The following is a 21,518-nucleotide window of genomic DNA, read 5'->3' as shown; positions in this document are numbered from 1 at the left end:
TGACAGCACAGTGATCTGTTTTCACCCAGAGGTGAAGTATAAATGGAGAACATCCTGCAATGAGTGTGAGTGCTACAGATTTAAAAAAATGTAAGTTCTGAGACCTAGTCAGGGCTAATAACATGGCTTAGAAAGGAGTTTGTAAATCATATCACTCATGAGAGGAGAATGTGAGGTGAAAAGCAGTTTTGAGGTATCTGTAGTCAAATATTTTCATTTTTTCATACTTTGTATTAAGTATGTAAAGTACTAAGTATATGTAAGCATATGAGGTAGCCTAGTTAACATTATCTCCACCTTTACCAGCTGCAACATTAAATGTGATGCTAATAACACCTGTGCTGAACAGACACAAATGTGATGGCCTGATGTGATAGTATAACCTTGTGTCAGTCTGAGATGCCTCCCGTGAGGTGAAAGCAGTAAATGTAGGTTGAAGCCCCAGACCACAGCTCAACCTCCATGCCAGTAACAAGACTTGTTAGGCTTCACACATCAAACAGTTCAGCATCTTTGAGGGAAAGCAAGATACAGGAAACAAGTTGACTTCATTCAAAAATCTGTTTATTTTCATGTTTTTGTACCCCCTACATACTGTTTGTGTCCTCCACTATAGTGACTGGTGTATGTGCAGGTACATCACCTACAGGCTGTTTTCACATTCCTTTGCTGAAGAAGGTGGATGTCTGTTTGCTTCCCTAAAATCTGAGTTTCAAACATGGGAAGGTAAACTAAATTTATGACACCACAAATCTGATAGCCAGTAATGTTTCACCCGTAAATGTCTGCAGATTTCGGGAATGCAGTGAGAAACCTGCAACCTTTGGTGTCAGAGCAGCCAGAACGAACATTTCAGCAACCAGGAGTGATTGCCAAAGTTTTATCTGTTTGACAGCAAATATGCCGGAGTGCACAGTTTTTGGATGTAAACCAGACCCTAGAGTGTCTGTTCACTATTAATTTACTTTTTAACGTTAGTTTATATGAGACATACTTTCATTGGAATATTTCATTTAGCTCCCTTGTAGTAGCCTAAGTGAGTGCTAACAGTTAGCTCACTGCTAACAACCCAGACTCCCACTTCTCTGTTACTAGAATCATGTTTTGGATCAATTGAGAAAATAAACACTCTCAGCTGGACTGTAACTACATTTGCACATTTTGCTTAGACCTCTTTTATACAGTTAACACCAAGTAGTACTCTGTATTATACAAGCTAACAGCTAATGCTACACAAGAACACGATGCCAACTATACTTAACCATTCTGCGACATCTGCCAATCACAGATTCTGATGAACAACAGACTCCTGATCAGTGTAAGCCCCCTGTTGCAAACATGGGATTTGTGATTTTGGGCTGTAGTCTACAAATAAAAACTGACTTGACTTGACTTGAATGAGGCTCTAACATATAGGGCTGAATCTCTCTGAATCTCTTCCAGCCATAGTATCCTGACAGTAATTTCACTATTTATGTGAGGGAAGCAGTGATGCTGGGCAGTGTGTGATGCAATATACTTGAATATTCATTACCAGACATGATTTCAGGCCCCTTTTCAGAGATAAGGAACTTTTTTATTTTTATTTTTTGTAGACAAAACTGTTACACTATATATTTTCCATAGAAGAGTAGTGTTTTGTAGCCTATGTATTAAAATGTCTGTGGGAGATTTTTATTGTGAAGTTGTTCATGTTTCATCACCAGGATATTTACATAGTCAGCACATTAAGGAGTTTGGTGTAACTTCTCTTAAATGTCCAAATTAGAAAATGAGCTCACCTCATCTGAGACCTGCTGCCTGACAACCAGCCCCACTTCCTGTATTGCCAACCACACTGAGTTGTGTTTTTATTAAGCATCTATACTGTTGTCTGTCACTGTGTTTGCCTTTTACTTTGTCTTAGTTTTTTGTCCATCCTTGTCTTCTTTCATTCTTTTTGTTTGCTTATTTGTGTATCTTTCTTTATCTGCTTTTCTTTCTTTCTTTTCTAACATACTTTAGGAGTGTGTACTTGAAATTAATGGGACATTACACTCTTACAGTGTGCAACAGTTTAAGGTTGCACACTGTAAGAGTCAGGATTAAGAAAAAAAAACACATTAAAATTGAATGAGCACAGCCTGAGCTATACTGACATTGATTCTCAAATATAAGTCAAGCCCCCAAAACTCTGGAGTCTTTAGTTCCCATGCAGTAGTATTTATCATTAGAATGTCTTTCAAACTCAATAACCCTAGTTTGTAACATGCTTTCTGCAAAAAATGTGCAGTCTCCAGGCTGAAACAGCCCTGATGACATTATTGAGTTACTATATTTGGACTTGGGGAACTTCTCTAGACCCATATATATATACACAGGCTATACATATATATATATACACAGGCTGACTAGTGTTCTTCATTACAAGTAACCTCAACTTAATGAAAATGCAGTAACTAAGATTTTAAATAGTCTGATAAGTGAAATGGGACAGGACACAACCCTCTATTCCACTCAACTACCTACAGTGCTTCTGTTGTTATTCCAGCTTCTCTACCTTGTGGTGTCAAAGTCTGGTCCATAAATTTGCCACCTAGCAAAGGTTTTATAAGAAATGTTTGTGAGTAGTAGAGAGAGTGGGAGTAAAAAAGAAAGAAAACACAAACTAGGATTAATATTGGTTTGGCTTTTTGAGATGAAGAGCATTAAAAGCAGCCAAAAGTCTCAACTGTGATCCAGATATGGTGCTCTTCCTTCTGGATGAATTAGAATCTAAAGCTAATGTGTTTATTTTGGTAATATTAGTGACCTAGCATAATCATTATTTTACATTTGTATTGAATTAATGTGATTTTAATTTGGCAGTAATTTGAGCTTTGTACAATGCTAGTGTTAGCTTAGCTTTGTGTCTCATTAGCAGTAACCAGAGTTTTTTACCGCTAGCTTCGGACTGGGGGCTGCATTTTGTACATTTTGTGGTAACTAGGCATTCGTAGTTCACATCGTCACTAGGAAAGAGGGTGAGGGGAGGGACATAGAGCTGAGCAGCTTATGGTGTCACCTTGTTTAGACTCTCACTAGACTCCCCAGGCTGAAAAGAAATTGGGTAGATTAGCTTTAAATGTGTATTGTAAGACCTGGTAATGTTTTTGTATCAGTTACTCATCTTAAAAAGCGATGGGGTTAAGATTTTACTGACCAGTGAATAAAGATAAAAGGAGCCTCATCTCATCTTCAACTTCAATGTCTTTCTTTCTCTGGTGTGTGATTCAGGCCAAGTACCACTGGCAGAGTCAAAATGTGAAGCAAAGTGGAGTGGATGACATGGTCCTGCTCTCCAAGATCACAGAGGATGCCATCGTGGAAAACCTCAAGAAAAGATACATGGACGACTACATCTTTGCATCCTACAGGCTATCATTAGCATCATTGTATTGTTGTTTTGAATTATTTTTGTGTAAATTTAAACAATTTAAAATTGACCATGTGCATTACCTACCACTGCAGTGGAAAATATTGAGCGTGATAAAACAAGCAAGATAATTAGGAATCTTATTACTTGAGCAAGAAGTCATAGGGAAGTGAGGGACAGGAAGTTTAGCCATGATGCTTCAGTAATGTGACTGCCAGCAGGTGAATTCCTCATATATACCTTCAGTTGTTATCACACAAAAGCACCTATAAGTTAAAAAAGAAATGACAGAAAATCTCATCTTCTTTTAGTGAAATGTGGGTCTTCAACACTGTGTTTCAGTCACAATTAATCAAAAACGTTTCCTTTCATTGTCCCTGTTACACAAAGTTCTGCACTGTCAAACATATACTGTACATCCACCTCCAAACATACGAAAATAGAACAAAAACATTCAGTCAAATAACTAACAAACATACAGTATATGGTCATAAATACAAGAAAGTTGCTCTTCCGCTTCTGCATTTACTGTGCAACTCAACAACTCACTTCCGTCTTCTGAATTTCAAACCCATATTTAGTGTAAAAAAAAAACCCACAAGCAGCTGATGTCACTTCAAACTAAACTACATAGTCACAAAATGTCATGATCACTAGGCAACTGGCAAATGATTTATTAATGTCTATTGTAAATCATTGCTTAACATAATTACTTGTGAGGTGATTCACAAGTTTACTTTTCCATTATGTTCCTTAACTACCCTGCTCAGACCTATATCGGCCCTGTGTTGATATCGGTTAACCCATTCAAACAGATGCCCTATTTCACTGACAGAGAGATTGAACTTTATCAAGGAGCTGTGAGTAAAAATCTTCAGCATTTCTTCACCAACTCCTGTGTATGTTGTTGTACAGTGTGCTCCATTAATGTGAACCAACCGCTGTGTCTTTATCTCTCTCTGTAGGCCCAGTATGAGAATCCACCTCACATCTATGCCTTGACCGACAACATGTACAGAAACATGATGATTGATGGAGAGAATCAATGTGTCATCATCAGGTGATCACAGCAGCTTTACTCTGTGTTTTCATGTTGTGTTGTATATTACACAGTCTTACTCTGCCTTGTTTTGTGGTGCGTTGTGTTCCGGGCTTCATGCTGATGGGGTGCTGTGGTAGCGGTGAGAGTGGTGCTGGGAAGACAGTGGCTGCTAAATACATCATGGGTTACATTTCTAAAGTATCTGGAGGAGGATCAAAAGTCCAGGTAGAGACATGTCACGGCTCAAAACAACCCAAGACACCCATGAACTTACTGCTGTGTATTTCTGGTGTGCCTCACAGTGTATTACTGTGTGTGCACCTTTGTATTACTTTATGGGCAATGAACCCTGTTAACACACTTACATTGTGGGGACTCTGCCTTCCTTGTGGGAACCAGAGGCTGGCCCCCACAAGGAAATCATTGAATTTTAGGGTGGCAACATGATTTAAGGTTAAGGTCAGGTGTTAGGCAAGTAGTGGTTATGGTTAAGGTTAGGATAAGTTAGGAAATGAATATAAGTCAATGTAAAGTCCCCACAAGGAATGCAAATACAGCGGTGTGTGTGTGTTTGTGTTGCAGCATGTTAAAGACATCATCCTCCAGTCAAACCCACTGCTGGAAGCCTTTGGTAATGCCAAAACCGTCCGCAACAACAATTCTAGTCGTTTTGTGAGTAAGATCTTTACCTCCTACTACTTTCTCTAACTCCTACTACTGATGTTGGGTGTGCTGGGGTTGGTATTTATTAACAAAAGTACCCAATTCTTTTCACTTCAGAAAATAGTCAGTAAGAAGGGAGGACTTGACATTTAGTACCTTCTCTGGAGTTGTTGCTCACTTTCAGTTCCTCTTTTTCATGCTAGAGGAGTTGGCAGTGACAGTCGGTTAGTCCATCATGCTGGTCCAGACTGAAATATTTCAATGAGTATTTACAGTGTTACCTCAAATTTTGCACATACACTGATGATTCCCAGGTGACTCTGGTGATTTCTGGGCTTTTCGTCAGTGCTACCATGAGAGGGACAGTGGAATTCAGTGAAATATCTTAGCAACTATTGAACAGATTGTTGCTCCTAGTGGCTCTCCGCCAGTGTGTGTGCTTAGGAATGCAGATAGCTGAAAGGAGAAAGTAGTGTTAAAGCACTTTGAGTGTGCCTCAGTGCATAGAGAAGCTTTACCTGTATACCTGTGAGTCCATTAATCATTTACCAATATCCAACAAAATAATACGTGTTTATAAAACATTTACTCAGAGGCCAATCAGTCATTAACTGTGACGTTACAATGCACCACGGAAGCATTGTTTCAGCCAATAGTGTTGTTTTGATGCTTACAAACAGACATTCCTTTTCATCTTGTCATTTCTCGTCAGCGGGGTCTTGATATCTGTAAACCACATTAACCAATGTGTGTGCAGATTAAGTACACCAATTTATAAAGCTGCCCCTCACCACTAATGTATGTGGGTCACTGTAGTTAGCAGTATGCTGACAGTTTCTTTTCTGTAGCAAATATGGAAGTAACAGCTTTATATATAACAGCTGCTGCAACAGTTTGAACATTTTCTCATCCTGAAAGCAATGTTGATTCTGATCCATTTCTAGTTTTATTGTATTCCACCTTTACTTATAGTATATTGTATTGTTTAATGAGGCTTTAGAAGTGTGTCAGGATGAGTGCACAATGAGAGGACATTTTTGTTTGCACCTATTGACTTAATCAGATTTGTCAGAGTCACCACCAGATAGCCTGTCTCTCACTTCTGATTGTTGACTTTAATTTTGCATTGCCAGGGTAAATACTTTGAGATTCAGTTTAGCAGAGGAGGAGAACCAGACGGTGGCAAAATATCAAACTTCCTGCTGGAGAAGTCAAGGGTGGTGAGCCAGAATGACAATGAGAGGAACTTCCACATTTACTATCAGGTCAGAGGCAAAAGAGACATTACAGTCATAGATCAATGGCAGACATCTTAAAAACATAAACTGTAAGATGTCACGTGAAAAACAATAATCTTATGAAAAAATTCTCCTTTATCTTGCCTGCTTTAAGAACCACTTCTTGGTTTTATCACTCCTCTGCTTGCACTGTTGTCTTCCAGCTGATAGAGGGCGCCAACAATCAGCAGAAAGAGGGCCTGGGCCTCATGACCCCAGACTACTACTACTACCTCAACCAGTCTGGGACCTACAAGGTGGATGGAACCAATGATAGCAAAGACTTCCAGGAGACTATGGTACATATATGCTGGAGAAAATCTACTGTGACTGTACATTCTAAGTTTTTTTTATGTCCAGTGTGATGTATTTCTGCACTTTCTGTAAAACAAAGAGATTTAGTATAAAGTTGGATTAAACTACTAATGGATGTCGTGGAAAAATTCGCAGCTGAGCTCCTTTTAATCTTCTGTTCCTCCTTTTCTTTCTCACTTTTCCTCCTGCATTTTGTACAAAAGTGGCCTCCATCCTGAGGTTTGGGAGGTCATAAGATAAATCAGAGGGCTCAGAGATAGGACAGAAAACCACTGTTCTGCTACACAAATTAAATGGGTTTTTTTCTAAATATTCTCCAATTTGTGGTTCTCTCTTTCTCTTAATTTAAACCTGTTTTAGTCTCTAACACTCTATTTAAATTAAGCAATATGTGAGGTTTGGATGGGATTATCACTCCCTGATAGCCCTGCTTAGACACAGATGTAATGCAGGGTTGTGACAAGAGATTGCAGAGTTTACTGTGCTTCATTTTATCAGGTCACAAGTCAAAAATATTGGGAACCACAAACCAATATTGCACAACTGTTTAACAGTAGGATAAGCACAAGCTAATTTGGAATCAGCTGAATGAATGTACCTGTATTGAAGCACATTTACAGTGTGGTATTAGTATTTTTACTGAAGTAAAGCTCCTGAATACTTAACATTGCAAATAGGTTTTGACAAACAAATCTTTCCTACTGTATGAATATCATCTCTTCTGGTTGGAAGAACTATTTGACTGCAGCCCTCGCTGTCTGCTTTTATGTCGTGCTTTCCAGGAAGCCATGCAGGTGATCGGGATCCCAGGTGACATCCAGGCTCAGGTGCTGCAGATTGCTGCAGGTATACTCCACCTGGGAAACATCAGCTTCATAGAGGCAGGCAACTATGGGCAAGTGGAGAGCATGGATTGTGAGTTAAACAGACACACACCCTGATGCACCTTCGTACATGCAGATACATGCTCACACACGTGGTTTCACTCATCAATGTATGTGCACACACCTTCCCACCTGGCCCGTTTTCTTCCCAGGGGATATGAGTAAATTTGAGCACATGGTCCCAGTGCAGACACCCTGCTAATTTAATTTGTGTGCACCACCACTTCTCCTGTGATTGCTGCCAACTGAGTCCCTCCTCAACAGATAATTGCTGTTTATAATTTGGGTGGCAATTTTACCATTCCCCAGTAACTGTCTAATATTAATACATTTATGCTATTTTAGAAAATATCACTTAGACACATTGTCAGGCAGCTGGTTCACTTCCAGTCTGGCAGACAAACATATCTGAAACTTCATAATGCACTTTCTTACACAGGTGATATGTTGTTTCAACCATAATGTCGCCTCTTTTTGCCCAGTACTCGCCTTCCCTGCCTATCTGCTGGGCATCGACCCCAACCGCCTGCAGGACAAGCTGACCAGCCGGAAGATGGATTCAAAGTGGGGTGGGAAGTCTGAGTCCATCAACGTGACCCTGAACCAGGAGCAGGCCACCTACACACGAGACGCCCTGGCCAAAGCCCTCTATGCACGAGTCTTCGACTATCTTGTGGAGGTAGGCAAACTTTGTAACACTGTGGCAACAAAAACAGATTAAACTACATAAAACATCCTGTATTTATCCACATGTGATTCCTACACAAGTTGAAATGAACACGTTGCATTATATATTTCTCTTCTGCAGGCCATAAATAAAGCCATTCAAAAGCCACATGAAGAATTCAGTATTGGAGTACTTGACATTTACGGCTTTGAGATATTTCAGGTCAGTCCTCTTACAACTTATATGTTTATAGGTGACCACCAAAGCAACAGATGTTAGTTTTACATATGGTGATATTCTGACAATGACTGGACTGTGATTTCCCCTGCAGAAAAATGGCTTTGAGCAGTTCTGCATCAACTTTGTCAATGAGAAACTGCAGCAAATATTTATTGAACTCACTCTGAAAGCTGAGCAGGTAGTTATGGTAGTTTGTAAATTCTACCACATCTCAAAATTTGTGTAATTATGTCTCTGAATCTCTGTCTGAATGTAGCTGTGAATATCTCAATTAAAGTCTTAAAACTTATTCCAGTTCTTTTTCATTTGAGCTCTTTCCTTTCTACAACCTTCTCTCAGGAAGAGTATGTTCAGGAGGGCATCAAATGGACTCCCATCGAGTACTTCAACAACAAGATTGTGTGTGACCTCATTGAAAATAAATTGGTAGGATTATAACTGTCACCTTAACCCAAAAAATCAGAATCATTTTTATTTACCATGTGTGTTGAACACAATATCTTGTTCTTTTATTATATACTGACATCAAATAACACTTGTTTATACTGTATGTTTGCACTGGGGATCTTGTTTTTTTTTTTTTCGTCCCAGACACTTCAAGATATAGTATGTAGCATCTGTTGCAAGCAGTGATGTTTTTCATCAAAATTCATACAAGCCATCTTCTCCTTGTAGAACCCTCCTGGAATAATGAGTGTGCTGGATGATGTGTGTGCTACCATGCATGCCAAAGGAGAGGGTGCAGATGGAACTCTGCTGCAGAAACTGCAGGCTGCAGTGGGAACGCATGAACATTTTAACAGCTGGAACTCTGGCTTTGTCATACATCACTACGCTGGCAAGGTGGGAATCTGAAACCAGTAAAAATAAATCTCCTTCAGCAGAAATACTTCCCTTTGAATACCCTATCGTATTATGTATTTTACTCATTTTGGTGCGTGCAGTTCTTGTTGCATAAATGCTGCATGATTGAGGCTTTAGTCACACCAAAAGGAGATAAACAAAAATGTGACTCAAAAATCATTTGGGAGGTTGTTTACACAGTGGTTATTTTGGTGGTATCATCGCAGGTGTCATATGATATCAATGGCTTTTGTGAGCGAAACCGGGATGTGCTTTTCCCTGACCTCATTGAGCTCATGCAAAGCAGCGAATAGTAAGTAACTAATTCTGTCTGATGTTTTCACTTATGGTATGCTTAAATGCCAAAATAATTCCTCCTGAATTTGTCTTCAGTAACTTCATCCGTAGCTTGTTCCCTGAAAACCTCAATACAGACAAGAAAAGCAGGCCGACCACAGCTAGCTCCAAGATCAAGGTGAGAGTTGATTTTCCTGAGTCTGAATCTACGATGTACGGAAGAGTATTAGGGCCACTGCATAAATTTTTTTTTTAAAATTCTGACTTTATTCTCAGAATTCTGACTTTAAACTCGGAATTCTGAGAATAAAGTCAGAATTTTGAAAAAAATTTATGCAGTGGCCCTAATTAAAAAAAATTTATGTAGTGGCCCTAATACTCTTCCGTAACAATGTGACAGAAAACAGAAGGATGTTTTTAGGTTTTAACACTGCTTGGATTTCACACTGATGTTATTCAACAGAAACAAGCTAATGATCTGGTGAACACCCTGATGAAGTGCACTCCTCACTATATCCGCTGTATTAAACCCAACGAGACTAAAAGACCTAAAGACTGGGAAGAGAGCAGGTCAGCGTCCTCACCATTACGTCCGTATTGCACACAAACAAATGGTAAACACTGCTGAACTGTGGTACATCATGTGTTTTCAGGGTTAAGCATCAGGTGGAGTACTTAGGACTTCGGGAAAACATACGTGTGAGGAGAGCTGGGTTTGCGTACCGGAGAGTCTTCAATAAGTTTGTGATGAGGTGAGGGTGCATCTGTTTCTGTGTGTTTGTCCCAACATCTCAGACACTCTCAATATGACTTTTGGTGTGTGTCCTGTATGTGTGCGCTTCCCAGGTATGCCATTCTTACAGCAGAGACGTGGCCATGCTGGAGGGGTCCGGAGCAGCAGGGGGTCCTCCACCTCCTCCAGTCTGTCAACATGGATAATGACCAGTACCAGTTGGGACGAACCAAAGTCTTTGTCAAGAACCCCGAATCGGTAACTGGCCATAGATTTCAGATTGGGTCATATTTTATATCTGAGCCGATGTACCAGAGTCAAATTCCTCGTGTGTCTGACAAACCTGGCCAATAAAGCAGATTCTGATTCTGAATTGAATGAAATGTGGAATTTACATAGCAGTGGTGGAAAGTAACTAGGTACATTTACTCAGGTATGGTACTTAAGTCCACACGCTGTATGTTCCTTAGCTGTTTCTGCTTGAGGAGATGAGAGAGAGGAAGTTTGACACTTTCGCCAGGATCATCCAGAAAGCGTGGAGGAGGTACATTGCCAGGAAGAAGTATGAACAGATGAGAGAGGAGGGTGAGTGAAGCCAAAGATTGTGCATATACATACTGTTTCTAACAAACACACATTTCAAGCAGTGATTCTAAATGTATGTCCATGCTTGTGTCACTCAGCCTCAGACATCCTGTACAACTCCAAGGAGCGGAGGAAGAACAGCATCAACAGGAACTTTGTGGGAGACTACCTCGGTCTGGAGCAGAGGCCTGAGCTGCGACAGTTTCTGACCAAGAGGGAGCGCGTCGACTTTGCTGATTCAGTGAACAAGTTTGATCGCAGGTTCAAGGTGAAGCTTTATGGAGCATGGTGTTATTGTCCTTAAAAGAATAAAGGGAAACATTACGTTTAGTCTTATGACATCTGACCAACAAGAAAGAAAGTGACATTGGACATTTGAGATAAATTGATTCTTTCGCCTTTAAAGCTGCAATCTTTGTGGATTTGACAATAACTTTACACCATTCCTCTTTCTCAGTGCCCCCCACTCTTCTTCTCCTCTCTGGGATTGCTCACAGTTCTCACTTTTTTTTGTCTCACCGCCCAGTCTATCAAGAGAGATTTAATCCTGACCCCCAAAGGCATCTATCTTGTTGGTCGAGAGAAGGTGAAGAAAGGACCCGAGAAAGGACAGATAAAGGAGGTGCTGAAACGAAAACTGGAGTTTGAAAGCATCAGCGGTGTCTCTCTCAGGTAGGGCTCTAGTTTACAAAAGACACGTTACTACCTCTGGGCCCTTATTTATCAGGCGTCTCAGAATTGTACTGAAAGTTACACAAATTTTGGAAGATTCCCACTTGATTTGTCTAAAAATAAAATTGTGATGTAATGACCATTATGAAACAAAGCAAAGTTACCTACACAGCATAACTACATTTGCTGTATTATCTTTGACTTCACCTGTTACTGCCATAGCAGGACATTCTGAGAGGACTGCTTCCATTGTTCAACTGCAAAAAGTCCTTTTTAACCAAACATTTGTCACTGTAGGAAAAGCTCAGGTGTCACTAATGACATGACCAATGGTTCTGTTCTATTCAAACATCCCAGTAAACACCAGGAAATTCAACCATTATTAAGTATTAGTTGAACCAAAAAGCCTCAGCTGCAGGCACACATAGATTTTCTTCAGAAATTTTAAACTTTTTTTGTGTTTGATTAATTTTTCCTCAGAAGTTCTTCACAGTCTGTTTTTATTTTTCTTCAGTACAAGACAGGATGATTTCTTCATCCTGCATGAGGCCCAGTACGACAGTCTGCTGGAGTCCAACTTTAAGACAGAGTTCCTCAGCCTGCTCTCTAAACGCTATGAGGAGGTGACCAAGAGAAAACTGACAATCTCCTTCGCTGACAGGTAGGGGTAGACACATACAGATGTTGGCCTATATTTGCATAGAAACTCTCACATCCAAACCACTCACATGCTTTAATTTGACTCAGACTAGAGTTCAGAGTGAAGAAGGAAGGCTGGGGTGGAGGAGGCTCCAGAGTGGTGGTGTTCCAGAGGGGCCAAGGTGACCTGGCCCAACTCAAGCCTGGAGGGAAGACCCTTTCCATCACAGTAGGGGACGGTCTACCCAAGTCCTCTAGTGAGTTAAAAGACATAATGACACAGTATGTACTTAAGAAATCAGTTCAGGCGAGGCAGAAGGAATCATAGAGACAAAAATGTTGTCATAGATTCTTGTACATCCAAATGTTGTTGTGACTAACCTTTTTCTTCATCAGAGCCAACCAGGAAGAATGCTCCACAGTCTCATGGTGGAAGAAGGAATCACGTAGCCAACAGAGGTAACTCATCCATTCTCACTGTTATGTACAGTGTAGCAGAATGTACCTGAATGTATCAATGACATGACCCTGTAGGCCTGGTGGAAAGAAATGGAGAACATACACTCAAATACTAAATTTTAAATGTTATACTTCATTATTTGCATTTTATTCTGCTTTATTCATTGACTCCACTACTTTTCAGATGTAAATATTGGACTTCACTACATTTATTTGACAGCTGCATTTGCCAGTTACCTTGAAGAAATAAACAGAATGTCATCTTGTTTTAGATTTAACTACCCAACACTATATAAAGTAGTAAAAACCTGATTTTTTTTAAAGCAGCTACAAAAAAAAAAATTTTACAAAGTAATGCATCAGCAAGGACAGTGCAGTAAAAGCATTCATAGAGGCCATTTCACCTACAGTACATTGTGTACTTTTATCTAAGAAAAGTTTGCTATTCATACACATGTACTTGTGTTTAAGTACATTTTTGAATTAAGTATTTTTCTCATAATCTGACTTTTAGTCCATTTTTTCTCTCCTTAGCGCACCAGAATGGAGCAGCCCAGTTTTCCAGAGGCCATCACAATCAACAAGCAGATATCACATATTCCTCTCCACAAAAACACAGCCGGCCACCCAGCACAGCCCCGCCCAAACTGGGTTCCCAGAGGGCCCAGAGGGCCCCAAGAGTCCCGTCCCACAACCAGTACAACCAGGGGAACATGGACTTCCTCAATGTGCCTGACCAGGGCATGTCAGGGTAAGTGAGATAGTTGTGTGTCATTATCATTTCATGTCTGGGTGGAACTGGTCAGCCGTTAAAAATCAAGGCATACAGGCTTCAAGAGTTGCCAGGGTGTGTTAAGGTGAGGCTTACTCCCTGAATTAAAAAAAAAAAAGAACACAAGATTTACCTGTTTATTTTTCTCTTTGCTAAAAGTTACTTGTAGCTGTTTTATGCAAAGTTCCTATTTTTTGCCAAGAGCTTTTTTTAGTTTCACAGGCACTGATAAAGTTATAGTTATATTTAAATGATCTGTTAAAAATCTAGAAAGTGATAGCGTCTTTTCAAACAAGAAAACTTTTCTTTCAAACAATGATGCCCCAGCTCTGATTTTTGTCACTGTTTGTCTAAAAGAAATTTCACCTGTTCCTGTCTTCACCAGCTTTGCTCATTTCTTCATGGTTTGTTTCTCTGTCACAGGAAGCAGAGGAGAAGGAGCGTCAGTCAGCGACCTCCTCCTGCTCCTAAACCACAGCCTCGACCCCAGGGACCTCGCTGCCGAGCCTTATATCAGTACATTGGCCAGGACACGGACGAGCTCAGCTTTGATGCCAGTGATGTGTTTGACCTTGTCAAAGAAGGTGTGTGGATGAAAATAAAAAAGATGGAGAGTGAACAGATGCAAAAAAAAAGATCATAAGGTTCTAAAGGAATTTGATTAATGTTACAGACTTTACTTAGATGTGTCTCTGCTTCTCTCTGCAGATCCATCAGGCTGGTGGACAGGCAGGATTAGAGGAAAGGAAGGTCTCTTCCCTGGTAACTATGTGGAAAAGATTTGATCAGGACACGATCAATCCTCGTGGACCCATCTGCCTTATGAGAAACATATCACTTCGCTGAAAGTAGCATATACTGTTTGCTATAAGCAGCTGCTTGAGAATTGTTCATGGTTGCATGGTAAATAACAACATAAAAGGCTGTTAATAGTTGGACCTACCTGACACTTGACACTGAACTTGCTTGGCAAGTACTGGCTGGCATGTACTGCTGTACATGCAGAGCATGGGAAACATGGGTAGAATTGGTAAAACACAGCTCCACTGCAAAGAACTGCTCAGATTTCTTGTCTGTTGTTGTTCCGGACTATCCTGTTCAGAATGACCTACAACAGGATTTCTGCCGACACTCCTGCAGAGCCCTTCTTTCAGCCATTATGTCAGTGAAAATGACTCAAAGGTAAACTAACCTGAAAATAATGCATTGCTTTATGGTGTCTACAATGTTTATATTTGCCTGAACCTTTTCTCCACGGCAGCCCAGTGCTGTTCAGTATTCTTGATTAAGTCAACAGCATAAAGTAATAATAGATTTTGTACTTAAAAATCTGTTGACATGCAACAAGTCAACTTGCCTTTCATGTTTGCACCATAACAAACCTGCTTCAGATGAATCAGTGCCATTACCAGAGACAATATTTTTTGATGTCATTTAAAAAAGAATTTTAGGTTTTTTATTCATGAATTTTTACTAATATGTTTGGTATTTTTCTATGTATTTTGTCAACTCAAAAAAATAAATAAAATCATATTGTTACCTCAGTTACCTCTGCACTGATCTAGATTGTGTCATCAGTAAGTTGTGAAAGATTTCTGAAGAACAAAATTGAAGCAGGTGACTGAATAAAAATAGGCATTTATTTCTATCAATTTTGCTTTGAATTTTGTAAAATAATGATATTTCTTCACAATCAATCAACATTTGTTTTTGTATATGAATAAAAGAAAAAAGAATCAGTAGCTGTAATACCGAATCAGTTCTTTCTGTTATTTTTTTAAACCAATTCTTTCATTATTTACACAGATTGATAACAAAAAAATACAATCAGCAAATAAATTATCTGGCATTATTATAGATTAAGCCAATACTTTATTGATCCCAGGTGGGAAATAGGTAATTAATTTGGTAGGTAATTAATTTGGTAGGTAATTAAACACCTTTACCAGCTGCAACGTTAAAGTGATGTGCACATTTATGCAAAAATAATTATAATAGAATAATAAAATATAATGTCATAATACAATCCATTATCACGTGCCTTTGTGTATCATAAGCATATTTACTTTTAAGTATTTCAAGTATATTTTGATGCTGATACTTTTGTACTTTTGCTTAACATTTTGAATGCAGAACATTTACTTGTAACTGTGTCATTGCTACTTTTACTTAAGCGATCTGAGTAGCGTACTTCCACCACCACTATCTACTTTGACATAGATGTTAGCTTCAATCAGATTTACTTAGGTGAAATTTCAAATGAATACTTTACAGTACCGTTCCGTTTATTTACCCAAAGTAAAAGATAGTCATGTTTCTACCCCTATTTGAATTTGCTTTTAATAAAGCACAGACACAGAGAAAAACATACCGCCACCACCACGTTTGTGCTTTTATTTTGAAATTGTCCGGTATTGGCCCAGTGCAGAGGAGGCCGAGGGACCGGTTGAGCCTCATGTCTAGAGAAGACTCGAGATTACAGAGACAAGCCTCGTACAACTGGATCGGGAGTGTCTCCAACAACGCTCCACCCAGATAGAGGCACTTGTTGCACCACCTGCAGCAGAGCAACACTTGCGGACTGGAGGCCGGGTCAGCAGCGGCATGAGTGGTAAGATGCATCCATTAATGACACTTAGACCAAAAAGTTAACACCTTTTTATTCAGAGTTCATTATAACTGTAAATTAGAGTGCATGCGTGGTGATCATAGTGAGTTTGTAGTGTATTTGTGATGTTCCACGTCTTGTGATTAAAATAATCCCATAATATTATTAATCACAATCTAATAGTCAATATTTAATCAAGTCATAAGCTATTTACTGTTTATACTGTTTTATCTCCTGTTCACTTTATTAGTTTTTAGTTTAGCAGTTGGTCCTTTAATAACTTATAACTGATTTATTAACTATTAAAAAGTCATTAATTACATCTTATAAACAGTTCTGTTTAGAAAGTGGTACTAAACTCTGTAAAGATGAATATTGGAGCAGGGCAGATATACTGAATTACAATACAATATATGTCCTGTGTTTGTTGACATTGTTGGAAATGCATACATTCAATTGTATATTTATGCTTATTAACTATTAAAAAGTCATTAATTACATCTTATAAACAGTTCTGTTTAGAAAGTGGTACTAAACTCTGTAAAGATGAATATTGGAGCAGGGCAGATATACTGAATTACAATACAATATATGTCCTGTGTTTGTTGACATTGTTGGAAATGCATACATTCAATTGTAGGAGGAATTATGCTTGTTAACACATTCATTAATAAACACTTGTATGTTCTTACAGCTACAGTACATTATGGTGCGTTCTGGGTTGTTGACCAATTCGGTGGTAATTGTTTTCCATATCTATGTCTGACAGGTGTGTACTTCAGAGAAAAGATGGCAGGAATTTTCTCCTATGAGAGTTCAGAAATCGACTGGTGTGAAGACAACTACAAACACTCGGAGCATGTGGTGGAGTACTTCAACACTGTAAACTCTCTAACTCCATAATGTAGTATTTATATCAGTACATCATTTGAGAAAACATGCATGTGTGCAGATGAATACCTAAAATCATATATCATGCAAAATATGCTATAGTCATTTTTGATAGTTTTCTCTTTGGTTCACTTTCCCCCGCAGATGAGCAACTTTATATTCTTCATTATATCTCCTATCATGCTCTACCTTCTACACCCTTATGCCAAAGAGAGGAACCTGGCAATCCACATGGTCTGGATCTTGATGATATTTGTAGGTCAGTTCTTTCTTTCTTTATATGTATATTTTATGCTGGTTTGTATCTGTTTTGCTATTTCAGACACATTACATGCCAAGATCTGATCTTTTCACAGAAATGTGAACAAACCAAATCTGTTTTTTTCAAATCTTCCATACATGGTCCTAGATCCAATTTATATTGAATATTTGACAATATGACCACTGTCAAAACAGTCAGATTGGAATTCATGTGGTTTTTTTCAGTGTCTCACTCCTCTGTACATGTGCTGTCATCATTCAGTGTCGCTCCCTCACAGACTGGTAAAGGTAAACATGGAGGACAGCAAAAAAAGCAAGTGAGGGGGTCAGTGCAGAGGCAAGGTTGTTACAGATTTGTTGAACATTTATGGAGAAGCCAAACTGGAAGGAGCATATTGTATCTGAGTAGTTTTGAGGGTATTGTGCAATTTGATTGTTGCATAAATTGTATTAATTTGTTATTCTTGTGGGCATGCGGCTCACATTTCAGATTAAACCCTCACCATCAGACACAATGATACATACAGTACTTGCCAATAAGAAAAGTGAACTGGTCCCTAAATGTACCCCTGGGGCATGCCCACATTGTAGTATAAAGTAATATAAGGCCTACTGTAGGCCGTAGAAATTGGACCGATTCATTAAAATAACATGGCTCACAGAGACACAGTTTAGTGTTGACTACAGACTCTGTTTATGACAGACAAGTGACAGATCAAAACTCAGACCATGCAGACTGATGAACCTCCAGGAGGGGGCTGTGAAGGCAAATGTGAGATGCAATGATCAGCAGCAGAAACAGACTTTGCACTAACCTTACGTGGTGTTGGGATTTAAACAGACTGTTGTACCTGTATATATGAGTGATGAACTGTAGGCCTACATGGTGCAAGCCGATGCAAAATTGCCAAACCTTGGCATGTGCTGACCCGTCATGAGCCCTACCCACAGCTGATGTGTTCACAGTTACTAGGTGACAGGTAAACCAGTGTGAAGAAGTAGGAACCCAATTTTGGAGTCAGTTTAACACTTGAGCAGAAAGCATCAGTTTTCTTATAGCTCTAATGAGGGATTTGATGACTGGTCATGACACTAGACAAATTTCTGTTTTTCATATTTTGTGTACGACATGTCCTCTAACTGGTCCCCTGTTGAGATTATGCCCTAGTAATAAGATTATCTACAGTTATAACATTCTACCGCAGAGAAAAAAGCCTAATAGTTGATCGTGTGGGCAATTACAGATGCCACTGTAGGAAAAGTGTTTACATGGCCCTTGAAACAAACCACAACTTAATTGTGTGTGTGCGTGCCATAGGTGCGCTCCAGTACTTCATCAACCTAGGCCTTACGCCTCTGTTTGGTGATGAAACAATTAGCTGAATAAATCATTTGTTGCAGTGCTACTTGCCATTTGTCATAATAACCAGTTTGACCAGAGAGGAATTTGTTTTGCAACCCCTGCAGATTGAAAACCAAATGCTACTGTAAATGTAATAACTGGATGCCACTGTATGACTCCCTGTCTCCTATAGTCTTTGTGTGTTTGTGTTTCTGTAATGAAAATTATTTTCACGTTAAAAAGACAGTTGTTCTCTCTTCTTACAGGACTCTTCTCAGTGTACTTCCACATGACTCTTAGTTTTGCTGGCCAGATGTTGGATGAGCTGTCAGTCCTCTGGGTGTTGGCAGCAGGATATTCCAGCTGGTTCCCCCACAAGAGGTTTCCTTCTTTTGTAAAAGACAGGTAAGATACCTTTGTGATAATGAATTCAACAACAGATGACTGATTTATGTTTCCACAATTAGGCCAAAGTCTGTCTTTTTTAAATGTGTTACTAAGACTCACACTGATAATAGCATGTTTCCAAGGCAGGTCACTCTGAAACCTAACCTGTGCTGGCTGCAGAGTCAGTCTGAGCTCCAAGAGGAGAGACACAATATGATGCTGCAGTTTTCATCTTAATGTGACAGAGAGGCGATCTCGCTGTTGTAAAAGAGTGGAGTTCCACATGTCCTGTGTAAATATTTAACCATAATCTGAGGGAAAACATCAATTAATATTTGATAATTCCACAGCCCCGACTCAATTCCCTGTAAATAATGGATTTATATATGTTCCCTTACTGCTGTAGCATTGTGAATTTACCCTTCGGGGGTCTAATAAAGGTTCATCTTGTCTTGTCTTATGTTTGCCAGGTTGCCAGAGACACCACCAAATGATTTATAAGTTGTAAATAAGCAACTGTTTACCAACATGTTCACCATAACTTAGCTTGGTTTTGCTGCCTCCAAGTGTCCGGAATGATCGCCTATTTCAGGTTTAAGAAAACAGAACCTGCATCTCACATTTTCCTTGGTGGTTTCCTTTAGTATTATTCTGAATTATTATTCTGTTATTTTGAATGATAACTGCGGATACATGGCAGTACAGTGGTGCAGCGGTTAGTACTGTTGCCTCGCAGCAAGAAGGTTCTGGGTTTGAACCTCATGGCTGACGGGGAGCCTGAGGAGCTTGTATGTTCTCCCCATACCTGTGTGTGTTTTTTAAGGTTCTCTGCCTTGCTCCCAAAGACAGGTAAGTTAGGTTGTCTCTGTGTGTCAGCTCTGTGATTGTCTCAAGACACCTTGCCCCCTGTGACCCTCCACAGGATACGAGGAATAGATCATGGGTAGATAGATAGATAGACCTCCTGAAACAAACAGCTTTAGACAGATGTGAGACTTCAGGCGTATTTTACCTGTTGTTCAGTCTCTGTGTCTCGCTCCCATACGGGAGAGTGTGAAGCTCATAACCTCATATAAGCTGTCCACTCTCCTAAACATTTGCCTCACTTCATCTTTTTTCTTTTTCTGTCTGCTCCACCAAGGACAACATTTTCAAGGCTCGTCCTGTTGGTTACTGTCGTCACCTCGGTATTATCATTTGTCAAACCTACAGCCAACGCCTACGTATTGAACTGCTCTGGCCTCTATCTGATCTACACTTTTGTTCTTGAGATAAGATGGTATGAAAACTCCAGTGTCTTTAATGCATTTTAATCTGTATTTCAAGCAGTTTTAATTGGGTACGATCACCGATTTTCTTTCTCAGCTGGACTGACCAGAAGGCTCTGCAAATGGCCAAGCTGTTTGTGGCTCTGTGGATCCTTGCCATCTTTTGTTGGATTAGTGACCGTATTGGCTGCAGTTTTTGGCAGAGGCTGAAATTCTGCTACCTACACGGTATCTGGTAAGTCCTGGCTTACTGGTGTCCTTTCCTTTCCTCCTTTTATGTTTTCCTTTTCACTTGTCTATTCGCCTTTCCCTTTTTCTTTTCCTCTCTTTACCTTTCCTTGCCCTTTCTTTCCATTCATTCCTTTTATCTCTAACCTTGTGTCATAGAAAGTACCTTTATTTACAGATCTGCAACATCATGCATGTTGAGAAATCTAATGCGACCTGAATTGTTATTCTTCTCAACATAATGAGGAAATGCTTTTACTAGAAACAGCAGCAAAATGTTTACTGACAACATGTTTCTTTTTGCAATGCAACATCCATTCATAGAAACAAAAGCGTGATAAACTTCTTTATGGTTATATTTAGATGCACACAGTTAGGGCCATAAGGCCATATTCTAGGTTAAATATTAAAACATCAAAAGTAACATCATGAAGCACAACAAAGAGTGTGTGGTGTACTTTTCACAACCACCGTCCACCCCCGACCCCAAGTGTTGACTGTGACCATTTCATACAAAACACATTTGGCAAAATGAATTGGTGGTATATAAGTATCATTTCTAGAACATGTCTATGTGTATTGATCTTTATTTTATGTATCCTTCAGGCACATTCTCATAGTGATAGCTGTGGCCTATGGCACCACCCTGTTAGCTTACCTGGATGCCAATTTGGAGATACCCTACTCACTACCTGTTCTGCAGTACTGGCCATGTGATAAATGGGCCATTGGGTTACCTCAGCTTGTCCTGAAGAGAACAACCAAGACACAGAAACAGCGCTGCTGATGGTGATAAAGTCATTTCCAACTTTAGCAAAACATTTCTATTAATACACTCCATCACTACAGTAGTTCATTCAATGACCTAAGCAGCACCAGCTTCTTACCTTACAGATCTGATCCGAAATGATGTCCTCAACACCAAAATCCAAAACACTGAAATATAACATCACTTAATTAACTGATATATCTTTTAATACACAGTCGATAATACACAATGTGCCAAAGAATGGAGAGTATTCATATGGAAGATCAATTTACAGGGTTACCC

The 21,518-nt window shown here is 39.4% G+C and overlaps 2 protein-coding genes across 2 annotated transcripts in view; both read left to right on the top strand.

The window, feature by feature from the left end:
- myo1f (myosin IF) overlaps positions 1–15,118 on the top strand; it is a 19,247-nt gene extending 4,129 nt beyond the window's left edge. Inside the window, exons 3-29 of the mRNA XM_020602730.1 lie at positions 3,256–3,384; positions 4,165–4,254; positions 4,360–4,454; positions 4,574–4,661; positions 5,019–5,108; positions 6,233–6,364; positions 6,541–6,675; positions 7,474–7,606; positions 8,058–8,254; positions 8,384–8,464; positions 8,574–8,660; positions 8,822–8,908; positions 9,158–9,325; positions 9,553–9,638; positions 9,719–9,800; positions 10,086–10,192; positions 10,276–10,374; positions 10,469–10,613; positions 10,826–10,940; positions 11,039–11,208; positions 11,467–11,612; positions 12,127–12,273; positions 12,360–12,508; positions 12,648–12,710; positions 13,245–13,461; positions 13,906–14,066; positions 14,191–15,118. Coding sequence (XP_020458386.1) covers positions 3,256–3,384; positions 4,165–4,254; positions 4,360–4,454; positions 4,574–4,661; positions 5,019–5,108; positions 6,233–6,364; positions 6,541–6,675; positions 7,474–7,606; positions 8,058–8,254; positions 8,384–8,464; positions 8,574–8,660; positions 8,822–8,908; positions 9,158–9,325; positions 9,553–9,638; positions 9,719–9,800; positions 10,086–10,192; positions 10,276–10,374; positions 10,469–10,613; positions 10,826–10,940; positions 11,039–11,208; positions 11,467–11,612; positions 12,127–12,273; positions 12,360–12,508; positions 12,648–12,710; positions 13,245–13,461; positions 13,906–14,066; positions 14,191–14,267 — 3,276 coding nt within the window. The 3' untranslated portion in view covers positions 14,268–15,118. The remainder of the gene's footprint in view (positions 1–3,255; positions 3,385–4,164; positions 4,255–4,359; positions 4,455–4,573; positions 4,662–5,018; positions 5,109–6,232; positions 6,365–6,540; positions 6,676–7,473; positions 7,607–8,057; positions 8,255–8,383; positions 8,465–8,573; positions 8,661–8,821; positions 8,909–9,157; positions 9,326–9,552; positions 9,639–9,718; positions 9,801–10,085; positions 10,193–10,275; positions 10,375–10,468; positions 10,614–10,825; positions 10,941–11,038; positions 11,209–11,466; positions 11,613–12,126; positions 12,274–12,359; positions 12,509–12,647; positions 12,711–13,244; positions 13,462–13,905; positions 14,067–14,190) is intronic.
- Positions 15,119–16,859: 1,741 nt separating this feature from the next.
- Positions 16,860–21,254, top strand: acer1 (alkaline ceramidase 1). Its single transcript, XM_020602707.1, has 6 exons — positions 16,860–16,972; positions 17,126–17,240; positions 18,851–18,989; positions 20,113–20,250; positions 20,337–20,474; positions 21,074–21,254. The coding sequence occupies exons 1-6, from the start codon at positions 16,880–16,882 to the stop codon at positions 21,252–21,254; spliced, it is 804 nt and encodes a 267-aa protein (XP_020458363.1). The 5' UTR covers positions 16,860–16,879.
- The last annotated feature ends 264 nt before the right edge of the window (positions 21,255–21,518 follow it).

The sequence above is a fragment of the Monopterus albus genome, unplaced genomic scaffold (assembly GCF_001952655.1).
Source record: "Monopterus albus unplaced genomic scaffold, M_albus_1.0 scaffold58.1, whole genome shotgun sequence".
NCBI lineage: Eukaryota > Metazoa > Chordata > Actinopteri > Synbranchiformes > Synbranchidae > Monopterus > Monopterus albus.
The sequence above is the reverse complement of the archived record's forward strand: the minus strand, read 5'-3'. Positions and strand labels throughout refer to the sequence as shown.